At 46.4% G+C, this 12,203-nt stretch overlaps 1 protein-coding gene across 3 annotated transcripts in view; it reads right to left on the reverse strand.

The window, feature by feature from the left end:
• Positions 1-729: 729 nt before the first annotated feature.
• ALDH18A1 (aldehyde dehydrogenase 18 family member A1) overlaps positions 730-12,203 on the reverse strand; it is a 40,880-nt gene continuing 29,406 nt past the window's right edge. For all 3 annotated transcript variants that reach the window (XM_058543606.1, XM_058543607.1, XM_058543605.1), the window contains exons 13-18: positions 10,723-10,860; positions 7,839-8,034; positions 7,621-7,742; positions 5,416-5,602; positions 4,320-4,415; positions 730-1,778 (exon numbers count right to left, since the gene is read on the reverse strand). In XM_058543606.1, coding sequence (XP_058399589.1) covers positions 1,597-1,778; positions 4,320-4,415; positions 5,416-5,602; positions 7,621-7,742; positions 7,839-8,034; positions 10,723-10,860 — 921 coding nt within the window. In that variant the 3' untranslated portion in view covers positions 730-1,596. The remainder of the gene's footprint in view (positions 1,779-4,319; positions 4,416-5,415; positions 5,603-7,620; positions 7,743-7,838; positions 8,035-10,722; positions 10,861-12,203) is intronic.

A 12,203-nucleotide genomic window follows, 5' to 3' on the forward strand; every position in this document is an offset into this window, starting at 1 on the left:
GACTTGGTTTATTGCCTTTTCAGGCAAGCTCTGCCAGAATCCCCCATTTAGGGGGCAGGCAGGAGGGTAACCGGCCAGACCATGTAAGGGTCTGGATGAGAGGTGGAGTTTGGAGCCAGCCTGGGAACATGTTCCACACGACACAACTCTTGTGCTCATAAACCATCCTCAGAAGATAAGCAGCAGCACGTAAGCGAGGGCTTATTTCTTTGGGAGGGCCCCATGAGACAAGAAATCTTTCAGCTGCAGACTGTCGGGCACCAGGGACCCCAAGAACAGGAGCTGGACGGACGGAGGGAGGGCGTGGTTTAGGGCTGTCAGTGAAACAGGCGATTTTGAGGCAATGGGACCAGCAGGGAGGATCTTCCAAAGTGAACTAAGAATATCAGCTGGGGCTACGGCCCTCCGAGCGGACGCGGTGTGGACCTGGCAGAAAGGCAGCGTGCCTTTGTCATACACACCCCAACTTCAGACCATCACCATGCTTTCGGTCCTTAATACCCTGGGGCTTAATCCCCTGTTTTCCTCTCCTCTCTCCCAGTGTGAGTCCATCCCTGGGGATCTGCCTGTGCTGCTTCCACTGACACTGCTTGAGGCAGATGGCCTGGGTGTCTCCCAAACAACTTCCAGAGAAGAGACAACATGTAACAGCGGGGTGTGAGGGCCACAGGGGAGGGAAAAGGGAGAGGGTAACAACAAACGAGGGAGAAAACTTGACTCACGCACACAGGCTTTTCATAAGAACTTTATTTCTCAAAAAGGGGGGAAGAATCCAAAGTATTAAAATAATCCTCTAATTTTCGTTTTGGAGGGAAAAGATAGGATAACAAAATAATTTATATAAAAATTTCAAGCATAATGGCTGCAGCAGATACGTCGTCCTGAAACTCACACCTCCTACCTGCAGCTCCAGGTTCCAACTGCTGCAGCATGGGTAACGCCGACTCTCCTGCATCCGGAGAGGCTGCATCTGGAATGCTTATTTACATCTACTTCACAAATAAATACAAAAGGTCAATCTGCCCAGTGAAAATGATTCAGCTCATTTTTGTGATTGTTTCTGATGAAAATGCTAAAAAGAAGAGCTGTCCCTCTTCTAAAATCCTACATTGTTCCTTTTGAAGGATGACTATGAGTGAAAGAAATGAAAAGTGGAAAGACACATTAGGTATGACTGGTTCTAGTACCAACCAAATGCCAAGGGAGACTTGACCTCATTGAGGCAATAAAAGGTAAAAAGCAAACACGATTTTTCCATTGCCTTTTATGTGGGGAAACTGGACCTTTCTGTTTCTATCATTGAAAGGAATTGGACTGGGTGAAGCAAGTCCAAATCTGGAGCAATTAAGCAAAGTCTCTATCCATAGCAATTATTTTTTAACTTAAAAAAAAAAAGAGAGAGAAGAGTGAGCTGGAATACGCACATTAGCCAAGACTGATGTTACCAAACTGAGCCCAGAAGCCTCTAGGTGCACTTTCCAACAGGCAGACCCTTCCAGCAAGCGGGAGACAAGACCTGGCTCCTCCTCTGAGATTCTTAAGACATGTTTAACTGTGAAGACCTCTCGGAACATTCCGGCTCTTCTTTGAATGCTTTCAGTTGGTATTTCTCTGAGGAACAGGGAGGTTCTCGTGAAGATATTTTAAACTTCCATGCTCTGAGAAATCTGAGACCACGTGGTCCTGCCCTCGCAGCAGCCACTTAGTAGTAAGGAGTCCCTCAAGTCCTACTGGTCCCCGGGCGTGGATTCGAGATGTACTGATGCCCACTTCAGCTCCTGCGAAAAAGCACAGATGAGGATGTGGCTTTCCCCAGCCTCTGCTTCCTGTCCACCCACCAGACCCACGTCTCTTCCTTCTCCTCACTTGGCACCCTCTCTCCCTGCCCACTCCTGATCCCTCCTCCCCAAGCCAGCCTGAGTTCCACTGTCTCTGTTCTCTGGTCGCTATACATCTTGGAGAGCTCCCTTCTTCTTTTTTTTTTTTGTGAGGAAGAGTCACCCTGGGCTAATAGCTGTTGCCAATCTTCCTCTTCTTTTTTCTTGAGTCAAATTAGCCCTGAGCCAACATCCACAGCAGTCTTCCTCCACTTTGTATGTGGGTTGCCACCACAGCATGGGTGACGAGTGGTGTAGGTCCACGCCTGGGATCTGAATCCGTGAACCTGGGCCACCAAAGGGGGGCACGCAGAACTTAACCACTTGGCTATGGGGCCAGCCCCAAGAGCCCCCTTCTTCTAATGAAACACAATGTGTGGGCCTCGCTTTTGTATTTCATCCTCAATGCATTCTGATAATACTAGAAGTGTTCCCTGATATGTGTTTAGTATCTGGATTGTGTACCATAATTCAACATTGGGCATTTTTTGAGGTATACAACAATGATTAGCATAGAGGTCTCATCTCCCCAAATATTCTTTAAATCCTAGAAAGTAAGGGACAGGTTCTTAGTATCCCCCAGAATCTAGCATACAGGCACTAATTAGACAGTTGCTCAATACATGAAGGGGCACTGTTCATTCCCCTTCCCTCTTGCTCCAGGCTTAGGGAACATGTTCTCTGGGACATCAGGGGTTTTCCTGGGTCTGGCCCGGTGTTCTGCACTGCACACAGGGGAGGCAGGGCGCCCTGGTGCATCACAACTTCATTGAGCACGTACTATGTACAGGCACAGTGCTGGGCCCTGGGGATAAAGGGTGAATAACTGATACAAGGTCCTGTTTTTGCTGGGCTTATATTCATGTGGGCAAGGCAGCTGAAGAGTTCAGCACATAACTTCACATGGTGACTAAGTGCAGCAGAGGGAGCTGTGACAGACTGCGTGGGTCGGGTGGGTACACACTGGATAGAGTGGTCAGGAAGAGCCTCCCAAGGAGGTGCCTTTCCACTACAACCTGAACAATGAGAAGGAGCTGGCCAGGGGGAGAGGTGCTGCAGGCAGAGAGGAGAGCGAGGGCAAAGGCCTGAGCAGGGATGTGCCTGGGGTAGTGTTGGCACGGGGAGGGAGACCACCAGGTCAAATCCTGGTTCAGCAGTGAAGAGACAATAGGACTCTGGGCGCATTATCTAACTACCTCTCATGCTTCAGTTTTTTCATCTGGAAATGAGGAAAATAACAGAATCCATTTGGTAGCACTCAGTGAGATAATGACTGTGATGCACTCAGCACAGTGCTGGGGATGCAGCAAATGCTCAATGTACATTATCTGTCACTGTTATCAACGCCTTCCCCAGGAATTTAACTCAGCTAGACCTCGTGCTTTTGCTCTGAGCTGGTGATGGAAAGATAGTGGAGGGTCTTCTGCTCTTCCTCATCTTGGACTTTCACTTGAAAGCTGGGCACCTCAGCCCTTAAAAGTATGCTCTATTTCTTCCTCAAGAACGTGGAATACAAAGATCTGTGCAATGTGATAATTAAGTCAAAATCCAACATAACAGGAACAGGGGAATAAGAATAAAGAGTCTAATGACTAAGAATAACTGGGTAAAATTCCCTTTAATAACCTTTAACAATTCAGTGAGAACTATTTCTCCAGGCAGATCATCTAGTCAAAAGTTCAGAGGGATTAAAATGTTTTAAGTGGTTGAAATAATTCTCAGATATGTCATAAATGCCTTATTGGGGCTTTGTATAATGGTACCCTGGAAAACCAGAGACTGTCTGAGAAACCCCTCAGAGAGGAGAGAAGGGTGTGTTTCTGAAGCTTTTCATTTCAGTCTGCTTTAAAAGTAAACCCTGCACCTCTGGGCTTACCTGTTCATTTCTGATGCTGATACTTAAGCCCAGCAGAGGTACTAAGACCTTCTTTTGTTCTCATGGGGGATTCCTAGCTCTGAGGCAACCTGGCTGTATCTCTCTGAAGAAATGAGTCTGCTATGGCGGTGCTCTTGAGGGACTCTGACATGTACACCTGTCACAGCCTGTGCATGAAGACATGCTGTGGTCTGCCCATACCGTGGTGGGAGCTACCCCAGCTTTGGACTTGCACAAGTTTGGGTCTGAATGCCAGCTGTGTGACTTTGGGCAAGTTACTTCACTTCTTTGCATCTCAGTTTCCCCATCTGTGAATAAGGAATACCAGTACCTCCCTTCTTAACACGTGAAATGCCTAGAGTACAGGACTTCCCCCAACTCAGGGCAGCTATTACTGTTCTCTCTCATAAACCACCCTCCCATAACTCTCTCTCTATGATCTTGATCAAGCATGGAGTGAGGAGAGGCATCTCCTCCACCCTCACCACACTTCTTGGACCACACAGTGATTTACAAGAGACTCCTTTTTCCCCTGACCCCTTTTTCCCCTGACCAGTCTTTCTCACCCAGTCCAAAGCGGTAGCCATCAGAGAAGCGAGTGCTGGCGTTCCAGAACACACAGGCACTATCCACGTGCTGAAGGAAGAACTCGGCTGTCTTCTCTGCAGCATAAAGTAAGAGAAGAAATCGAGTCAGGATGACCCACGTAGAACACCCCTGCTTCCAGCCACTCACTGGTGGCTGACTGGGGCTGGGCCCAGGCCCCCAAGGAGCTTCCCCACATAGCAAACATGCAGATCTGTGACAAATCTGAAGAGGAAGAAGGCGAACCCGCTTCTTCAGTCACTGTTGTGGGAAGAGTAGTTGCCTGGGAAAGACCGGGTTGGAATCCGGAGCTCCCACTGCAGACATACCCTCAGTGCTGCAATGGCCTGTCTACACTATCTATTTATAGGTTCTGGAGCCAGAATGCCTCAGTCTGAACTCCAGCTCCTCACCCACTAGATGGGTGACCTCTCTGTGCCTGAGTAAAATGGGGACCGACAATATTACCCAGCTCACAGGGTTGGGGAGAAGATAAAATGAACTGACATCCATAGAGCACTCACCCCAGAGCCTACCACATGGTAAGTACTCAGTAAATGTTAGCTATTATTATTGGTGGTGTTCTGATTCTCCAATAAACTAACTGTAAATTCCTTGAGGGGGCCACACTGGCTTCCTTCTCCATTAGGCCTTCAGTGCCTCACACCGAGGCATCTCTCTCAATACGTATCTGTGGAGTGAATGAATGACTGTGGAGAGTTGGTTCTGCCCTTAACAGGTGGTTCTGGGCCTTAGTTTCCTCAGCTGTAAAATAGGTTTATTCCAACAACTGAAAAGATTATTTTATGGATTAAATGGTAACACCTCTGACACAGTGAGTCATCTTTATGTGGAGCTAATCATCCTCCCTGCCTCTTCCCACAGGGCCACTGTGACAATATAATGAAGGAAGAGACGTGAAAGCAAACCATCAAATGCAACCAAGACCAGGCATTTTCATTAGTCTGTTTGGTTCATGTTTTCCTGCAGGCCAAGAGGGGCTCAGAGGAACAGGACCACCTTGGAGATCAAAACAAAAAAGTAGACACCATGTGCTGGAAGCATCTGGACACTGACCATTCTCTGTGACAATGACATCCGTGTGGGAGCTGCCGTACTTGTGGATGTGGTCGATGGCCTCCTGGACGCTGTCTACCACTTCAATGCACAATTCCAGGTCCCCATACTCAGTTCGGAGGGACTTCACTTCGGAGGGGCTGAAAGTCAGATAGGAGGCGAACTTGGGGCCTGCGTGAATTTTCACCTGGAACAGAGGCAGTCCAGGGGCAACAACATAAACACAACAGAAACAAGCAAGCTCACACTTGCCTTCCTCTAGGATCACACAGCAAGATGAGCCTGAAGATGATGAGCCTGTGGCTCCTGTGGCCTGGACAACTCAATTAGTCCCTGCCTTCCCTTTAGAGGCAGCTTCCCGCCCTCCAGGATACTCTGCTTTTGAAAAGGCTGACTGGCCACTTGCCAGCCAGGACCATCAATAAATTGGAGCAGGGATTTAAGCAGGAAGCCTTCGAACGTTAAGAAAGTGCAAGGCATTTAATGGGCTATCGACATAAGCCCTTGACTGCTGGCATTTTAGTTAACTGAATACCTGACTACAAAAATCTCATTCTCTGCATATTTGGGACCTAAGTATTGGACTCACATGGAAAGAGGGAGATGCCACATATACACTTCTACTCCCTTCGCCCTGGAGAAGTCTTAGCTGTGCTTTAGAGGAAAACAGTGCTTGGTTAGTAACCACCTCAAACCGTGGTTGTCAGATTTCCAACTTGGTCAGTCTGGCCCTCTGTCTATGTCCGGCTTAGCTCCAGACTCTGGGGCTAATCCTGCTCCTGGTTGGAGGAATTTAAGGATCCCAAAGCTGGTGACTAAGGGCTCCAGTCACAAGCCTGATCCCACTTAGGCCTTGTTCTCTGAGACCTCCCCAGGGCAGAGTTCATGCCTTGATTCTTTGGGACCAAGCTCTTGCCTTGGCTCAAGTTACAACGAGCAGTGTTTGTCCTGCCCTCACTGCGCCTGAGCCCTGCATGGTTTCCTACCTGGGACCCCACTTCTTCCAGGCCTCAGTCCAACCATGTTCCTCAGGCCCCAGCTCTGTTCAAGTCACCCTGCTAGTTTACCTCCTGCAATAACGCAAAGGTGCTGCATGAAGTACATATTGGCTCACTTTGACTTGAGGAATTTCAAAGCAATCCTGAGGATGACTGGGGTTTTATTCCTGACTGAAGGACAGCTTTCCTGCTGTCCAGTCCAGCCCGGTGTGGTGCTTGGCATACACAGGTGCCCAATAAAACAGGCCACTAACGTGAAGTAGGGCCCCAAACATGAGTGATCACGTGCTCTAACTCCCTTTTAACTTGTGGGGTGCATTTTCATTTTCAAAACAATCCTTCCAGGTTCTCACTGGGACCACGCCACATTTATAAGCTGACTGGAGCCTTCCTGTCCAGCAAAAGGATGGAAGGGAAGAGACACATGCTCAGGGTCAAAGGAACCAAGGCCAGCAGTCACTTTCTCTACCGCTGGGCTAGTTTACATAATTCTGAAACGGTGCCATGACATCAGATATCAGAACTTAAAGCATCCTGATAGACAATTTAAGATTGTCTATTTTTACCTGGAGAGCACCTATTTTCTTGCAATTAGACATTTAGGATGGAGCATACATTTGTCTTTGAAACCTACTGGCTTTGGTTGTTTATCAGCTTAATGACATGGTAAGAAAATAGTCCAGAGAGGACATTATAAAAATTGTTGACTCCTGAATATCATTGTATTAAGTACATTAATACTGGTAACTTAAGACACTTGTGGAGGAGTGGATGCATATCAATTTTTGGTTTGAAAACATTTCTGTACAATCTTTTCAAATCAAATCCAAACAGGAATGTGTGTTCAGAAACATAAACTTTAAACTATGCTGCCTGAATAAAAGGTTGCCATAAATAGTCCATGCAGTGGGCTGCCACGTGATCTGTCTTATCTTTGAACCCTCTTAGCACTTAACACATTCCACTTTGCAATGATGCCATTTGTGTACAGGTTTCTTCCATCTACTAGACTGTCAGAAGGCAAGGGCATGTCTTACTCATCTCTGTGTACTTAGCAGAGAACTTTGTACATAGTAGATGCGCCAAAATATTGCTTCTTAAATTGCCTTAAATGGTGTGGCAGCTGTTCCTGGTCTAATCCCACAGGCTTCTAAATCTCAAGATGGAAGAAAGTAAGTGATGTACGAGTCCTGTGGCTATGTCTTACCTGTTCCACTCTCAGCATATCAATGATCTGGTCAAATAATGGTGTTCTCAGCAGATCTCGATGGATTAACAGAGTCTCTAAAGCATTACAGGCAGCTGGATATTCGCATTTAGAATCTCTGACTGAAAGAAGGACAAACAATTGTTTCTAATGATCCAGAGCCACAGAGAACATAACAAATATTTTGCCCGTGTAAAATGGGATCCCATCCAACTCACCTAGTCTAGTGACTTTATCCACACTGGCCTCTGAATCCACATACATGTGGCAGATCCCTTCACTGTGCCCCATCACTGGAATCCCCTTAGCAGCTTTTTGGATGTCTCTGACCAGCTGGGAAGAGCCACGTGGAATGATTAGATCTATCATTTTGTCTAGGCGGCAAAGATCTTCCACTTCTTCCCTGGTATTCACCTCAAGAGGTAGAGAATAAAAAGATAAAGATGACATCTTTTCTTTGTGGGGGGGGGGGGGTCTGACTTCTTTTAATATGAAACCTGGGGAAGATTAGGTCATGACAAAATTATACCACTCTAAATGATGAAAGTAGAGGACACATTTTCAAATTATCTAAGGAACTAACATTATTTGTCAAAAAAAAAAACACCAAACACTGATCACGTACGTCTCTAAACGCAAAAACACCGAGATGATACACACAGACCCAATTTCTATTGTCCCAGCTTCTAGGTCCAAAATGCATCCTTAAAGGACTGTAAGAATCTCAGGAGGAAAAACCAGGTTCAATTTCCTTTTGTATCCCCCGAGCCCAGTGTAATGCCTGGCATGGAGCAGACACTGAATGAATATGTGTCGAATGAATGAACGAGTGAGTGAGTGCACTAACAAATGACACAAATCCTCAGAGGAGGAAAAGCCTCCACTGGCTTTCAGAAACAAAAGGGAACGGAGTCCTGTCTCCATGCCCTGAAGAGAGTTATCTCCTTTGTGACTAAGCAGCACGGCCTCCCTAGTCTCAGAGCAGCATGCTCAATTATCAGGGAGCACTGTTTTTCTCAGGAACTGAATATACTCCACAGGAATTCTTCCAAAGATCCCCACAACATTCCAGTGAACTGAGGTTCCGGACCAAGATGCTGACATCTGACCATGCAAAATATAGAGGAAGCAGCATCCTTTTTAGAGAAAAATGTCTGTACCTCCTGAGAACTAAATCAGACACTGTGAAAACTTATTCCAAAGACGAGATTAAGTTCCTGATCTTGGGAATCGAAAAGTCATCCCATAAATGCTTATCAAACACTACACAGTAACTGCTGTGCTCTGCATGACAAAACAGGCGGGACACAGGCCCTGGCCTCAAAGAGCTCAGAATCTAGTAGGGAAGACAGGATTGGGACACAACTAGCCATAACACAGGGCAGATAATTTTTAAAAATGCCAGAAGAGGCACAAAGTGCTATCTATGGAAGTTAGAGGAGGTACAGACTATGCCAGGCTCTGAGGAAGCATCTCAGTGGCTGCTCTGGTGGTTCTCTAATCACAGCCTTAGTGATGTGCATGCATCCTGCTAGGGAGTCACGGCTCTCCATGACTTCCACTGACAAGCTCTACCCCGGGGATGCTGGGTGGACTGACTAAAGTGCTTGTGTTAGGACTGAGATTATGGGCATTTTTTTCCTCCTCTTTATTTTTAATTTCCCCCATATGGTCAAGTTACTTACAACAGAAATACAAACATACATGTTCAAGAATGTTCATAGCAACTTTATTCTGCATAGCCAAAAACTGGAAAAAACCCCAATGTTCATCAGTAGAAGAAAGGATAAACTGTATTATATGCATGTAAATGGAACACTACACGGTGATAAAAAAGAGAAAACCCCTGCTGGATGCAACGATGTGGATGAATGTCACGGACATACGATGAACAAAAGAAATACAACATCAGAGTGTATTGAGTGTAACTCCATTTATATGAAGTTCAAGAATAAGCCAAAGAAACTGAACGTGAAAGAAGTAAAACAAATGGTTACCTGGTGGTAGGGTGGGGCATGTTGATTGGGATGGGCAAAGGGAGCCTGCGGGGGTGTTGGAAACGTTCTGTATCTTGATGCGGCTAGTGGTTATATATGTGTGTATATATATGGACAAAGTGATAGAGTTGTTCACACAAGATTTGTATATTTTACTGTATGTATGTTAAACATCAATAGGAAGAAGGGGTGGGAGGAAACCCTGCTAAGCTAGGATGTGGTAAAGCTGGAATTTGAATCCTTAAAATCTACTCTTTCCACCCACTGTGTTGCCATAAGAAAAAACCCAATTCTCGTCAGTGAGCAAGTAATGCAGCAGGTTTGTAGACACTATCCCAGCAGCCAACAAAATCCTACAGTGTTGGAGTGAGTGGGCCTCAATGGGAAAGAGAAGCACCTGGAGTAAACCTGGGTCCAAATCCAAACTCTACCAGACTGTGATTTTAAATGAGTTACTTTACCTCTGAGCCTGTTTTTTTCGATCCACAAAATAGGGCTAATAATTAATAGTATTTTCTTCAAAGGCTTGTTGTGAAGCTTAAAAAGAGATAATGGATGAAAACTGCCTTGCCCATAGTAGGTGCTCAACAAATTATAGCTATTGCTGTCTAGCTCAAAAACTCCATTGATAGTTGAGGATAGTGCGACAATGGTTAAAATAATGACCATAATACTAATAGTGATAATGGCATGACCTCATACTTATATGCTGCATGATGGTTTATGACAAACATTCATAAAATTTATCTCATCTGACTTGCCCTAAATCACTCTGTCAGTGAGCAGAACCAGGCCCCATACTCTCGGTCTGATATTCCTGCTGCCCTGTGACCCAAGGAAGGAAAGGCTAACAGGCATTCTTGTAAATCAATAGTGCCAGGACACAGCTGAATGACAGTGGCCTTCCTGAGCCACTGAAAACTTATCTGGGCCAAGGAAGCCCTGGCACTGTCCAATGTAAGGAGGCACACAGGACCTGTCACCGCTCCAATCAAGCCTGCCCCTAAAAGTGGCTCGCCTTATGTGGCCTAAGCTTTGTTTCAAACACCCAAAGACCTGACCCGGCCCCTCTGGGCCTGACTTGGGATCATTCCCAAGTACCTACCAGTTGTACAGCTTCCTTCACTCCATGAATAGAGAGGGCCTCCTGGGTTAGGAGGTGGAGAATCCGGTTGCTGTGTGCGGCCTCCTTCCCTCCTTTGAGTAACAAGCCATTACCACTTGCAATAGCCAAGGCTGCCACCTGCCAATCAAAGAGGAAAGCAGTGACCAAAGGGGAAAGCAGTAATGGTAACAGTAAGCCGGCACTCACTGAGCACTTTCTCTGTGCCAAGCACTGTGTTCATCACTTTACAATGCCTAATCTGTTGAGTCTTCACAATGTTCCAGGGAATTAAGTACTATTGTATCCACCACTTTACAGATAAGGACATTGAAGCCCAGAGAAGTTGGTGACTTCCCATGATCACAGAGCTTATAAGTGGCAGGACTGGGAGCCTTGACTCCAGAGCCAAACCACTCGTATCTTAGGAACTAAACTATGCGGTTTCCTTAGCACCAGTAGCAAAATAACCTGAGTTAAGTGGCCCGCGTCACACAGCCCCCTCCCCACTCTGGCCATGGTGGAGGACAGGGTGCTCAGCTGCCTCCTGATTCAAGCGCTTGCTCCACTGACTCAGGCTGAGGCTGGGTGGCATCTCTGGTCACATCCTACTCTGGCTGTGCAGCTGTTCCGAGAGCTCTAAATGCCTGGTGCTGAGAACCTGGAGAAGACTAGAGCTCCTGCCAGCCCCTGGACAGCTGTGGCAGAGACTGCTGGGAAAGGAGCATAAGACTGTTTGGGGAAGAAAAAGTAGGCCACCCAGGAGGAGGGTTAGTTACCCTCTTAGAGCAAAGAGCTAATGATACTGACCTGATCATCCAAGGCCTGAAGCTTAACTTTCTGAATGCTCCCGGCATGAATGAAAATCCTCCCATTTTTATAACACAGTGAAAGACACTTTACTAAAAAACCTTGCCCGAACACGTTAATCTCCAGATTAGTGGTTCTTAAGTTATGCAAACGTTTTCCAGATCAATGCACAAAAATACAGAACTCTGCATACAACTTTTAGGATTCCTGGATTCTGTGACGCCATTCAGGTTAGGATCCCAGGTGAGGAATCTTAACTGTAGTTGGCTACAGAGGAAACCTCTCTCCTTGTGAAGTATCAGCTAGTATGAATGACAGGTAGCACAGAAACTTCACGGAACCATTTCTACTAGCAGATCAGAGTTCTGCAGTTTTCTCCAGGGCATTTCTGCAAACAGGTATGCGGCCAGAAGGGGGCAGTGTGCCAGCACGAGCCAGGGATGAGGACAGACTCTGATGGTACAGGAGTCCCTTGGTGAACAAGCTGGTTTTAGGTCAGCCAGGGAGTACCCTCCATGAAGCATTCCAGGCTTCCAGGCTCCCCTATGCCCTGTAGTAAAGAGGTGCTGGCTTTTTGTTTGTTTTTTGCCTTTAAATAGAATTTCTCTTTGAGACTTTGGGGCTACTGCACAGAAAGAGCTGATATTATCCTACTGGGCAGTCCAGTGTGGAAA

This window comes from Diceros bicornis, chromosome 6 (genome assembly GCF_020826845.1).
Source record: "Diceros bicornis minor isolate mBicDic1 chromosome 6, mDicBic1.mat.cur, whole genome shotgun sequence".
Classification (NCBI taxonomy): Eukaryota; Metazoa; Chordata; class Mammalia; order Perissodactyla; family Rhinocerotidae; genus Diceros; species Diceros bicornis.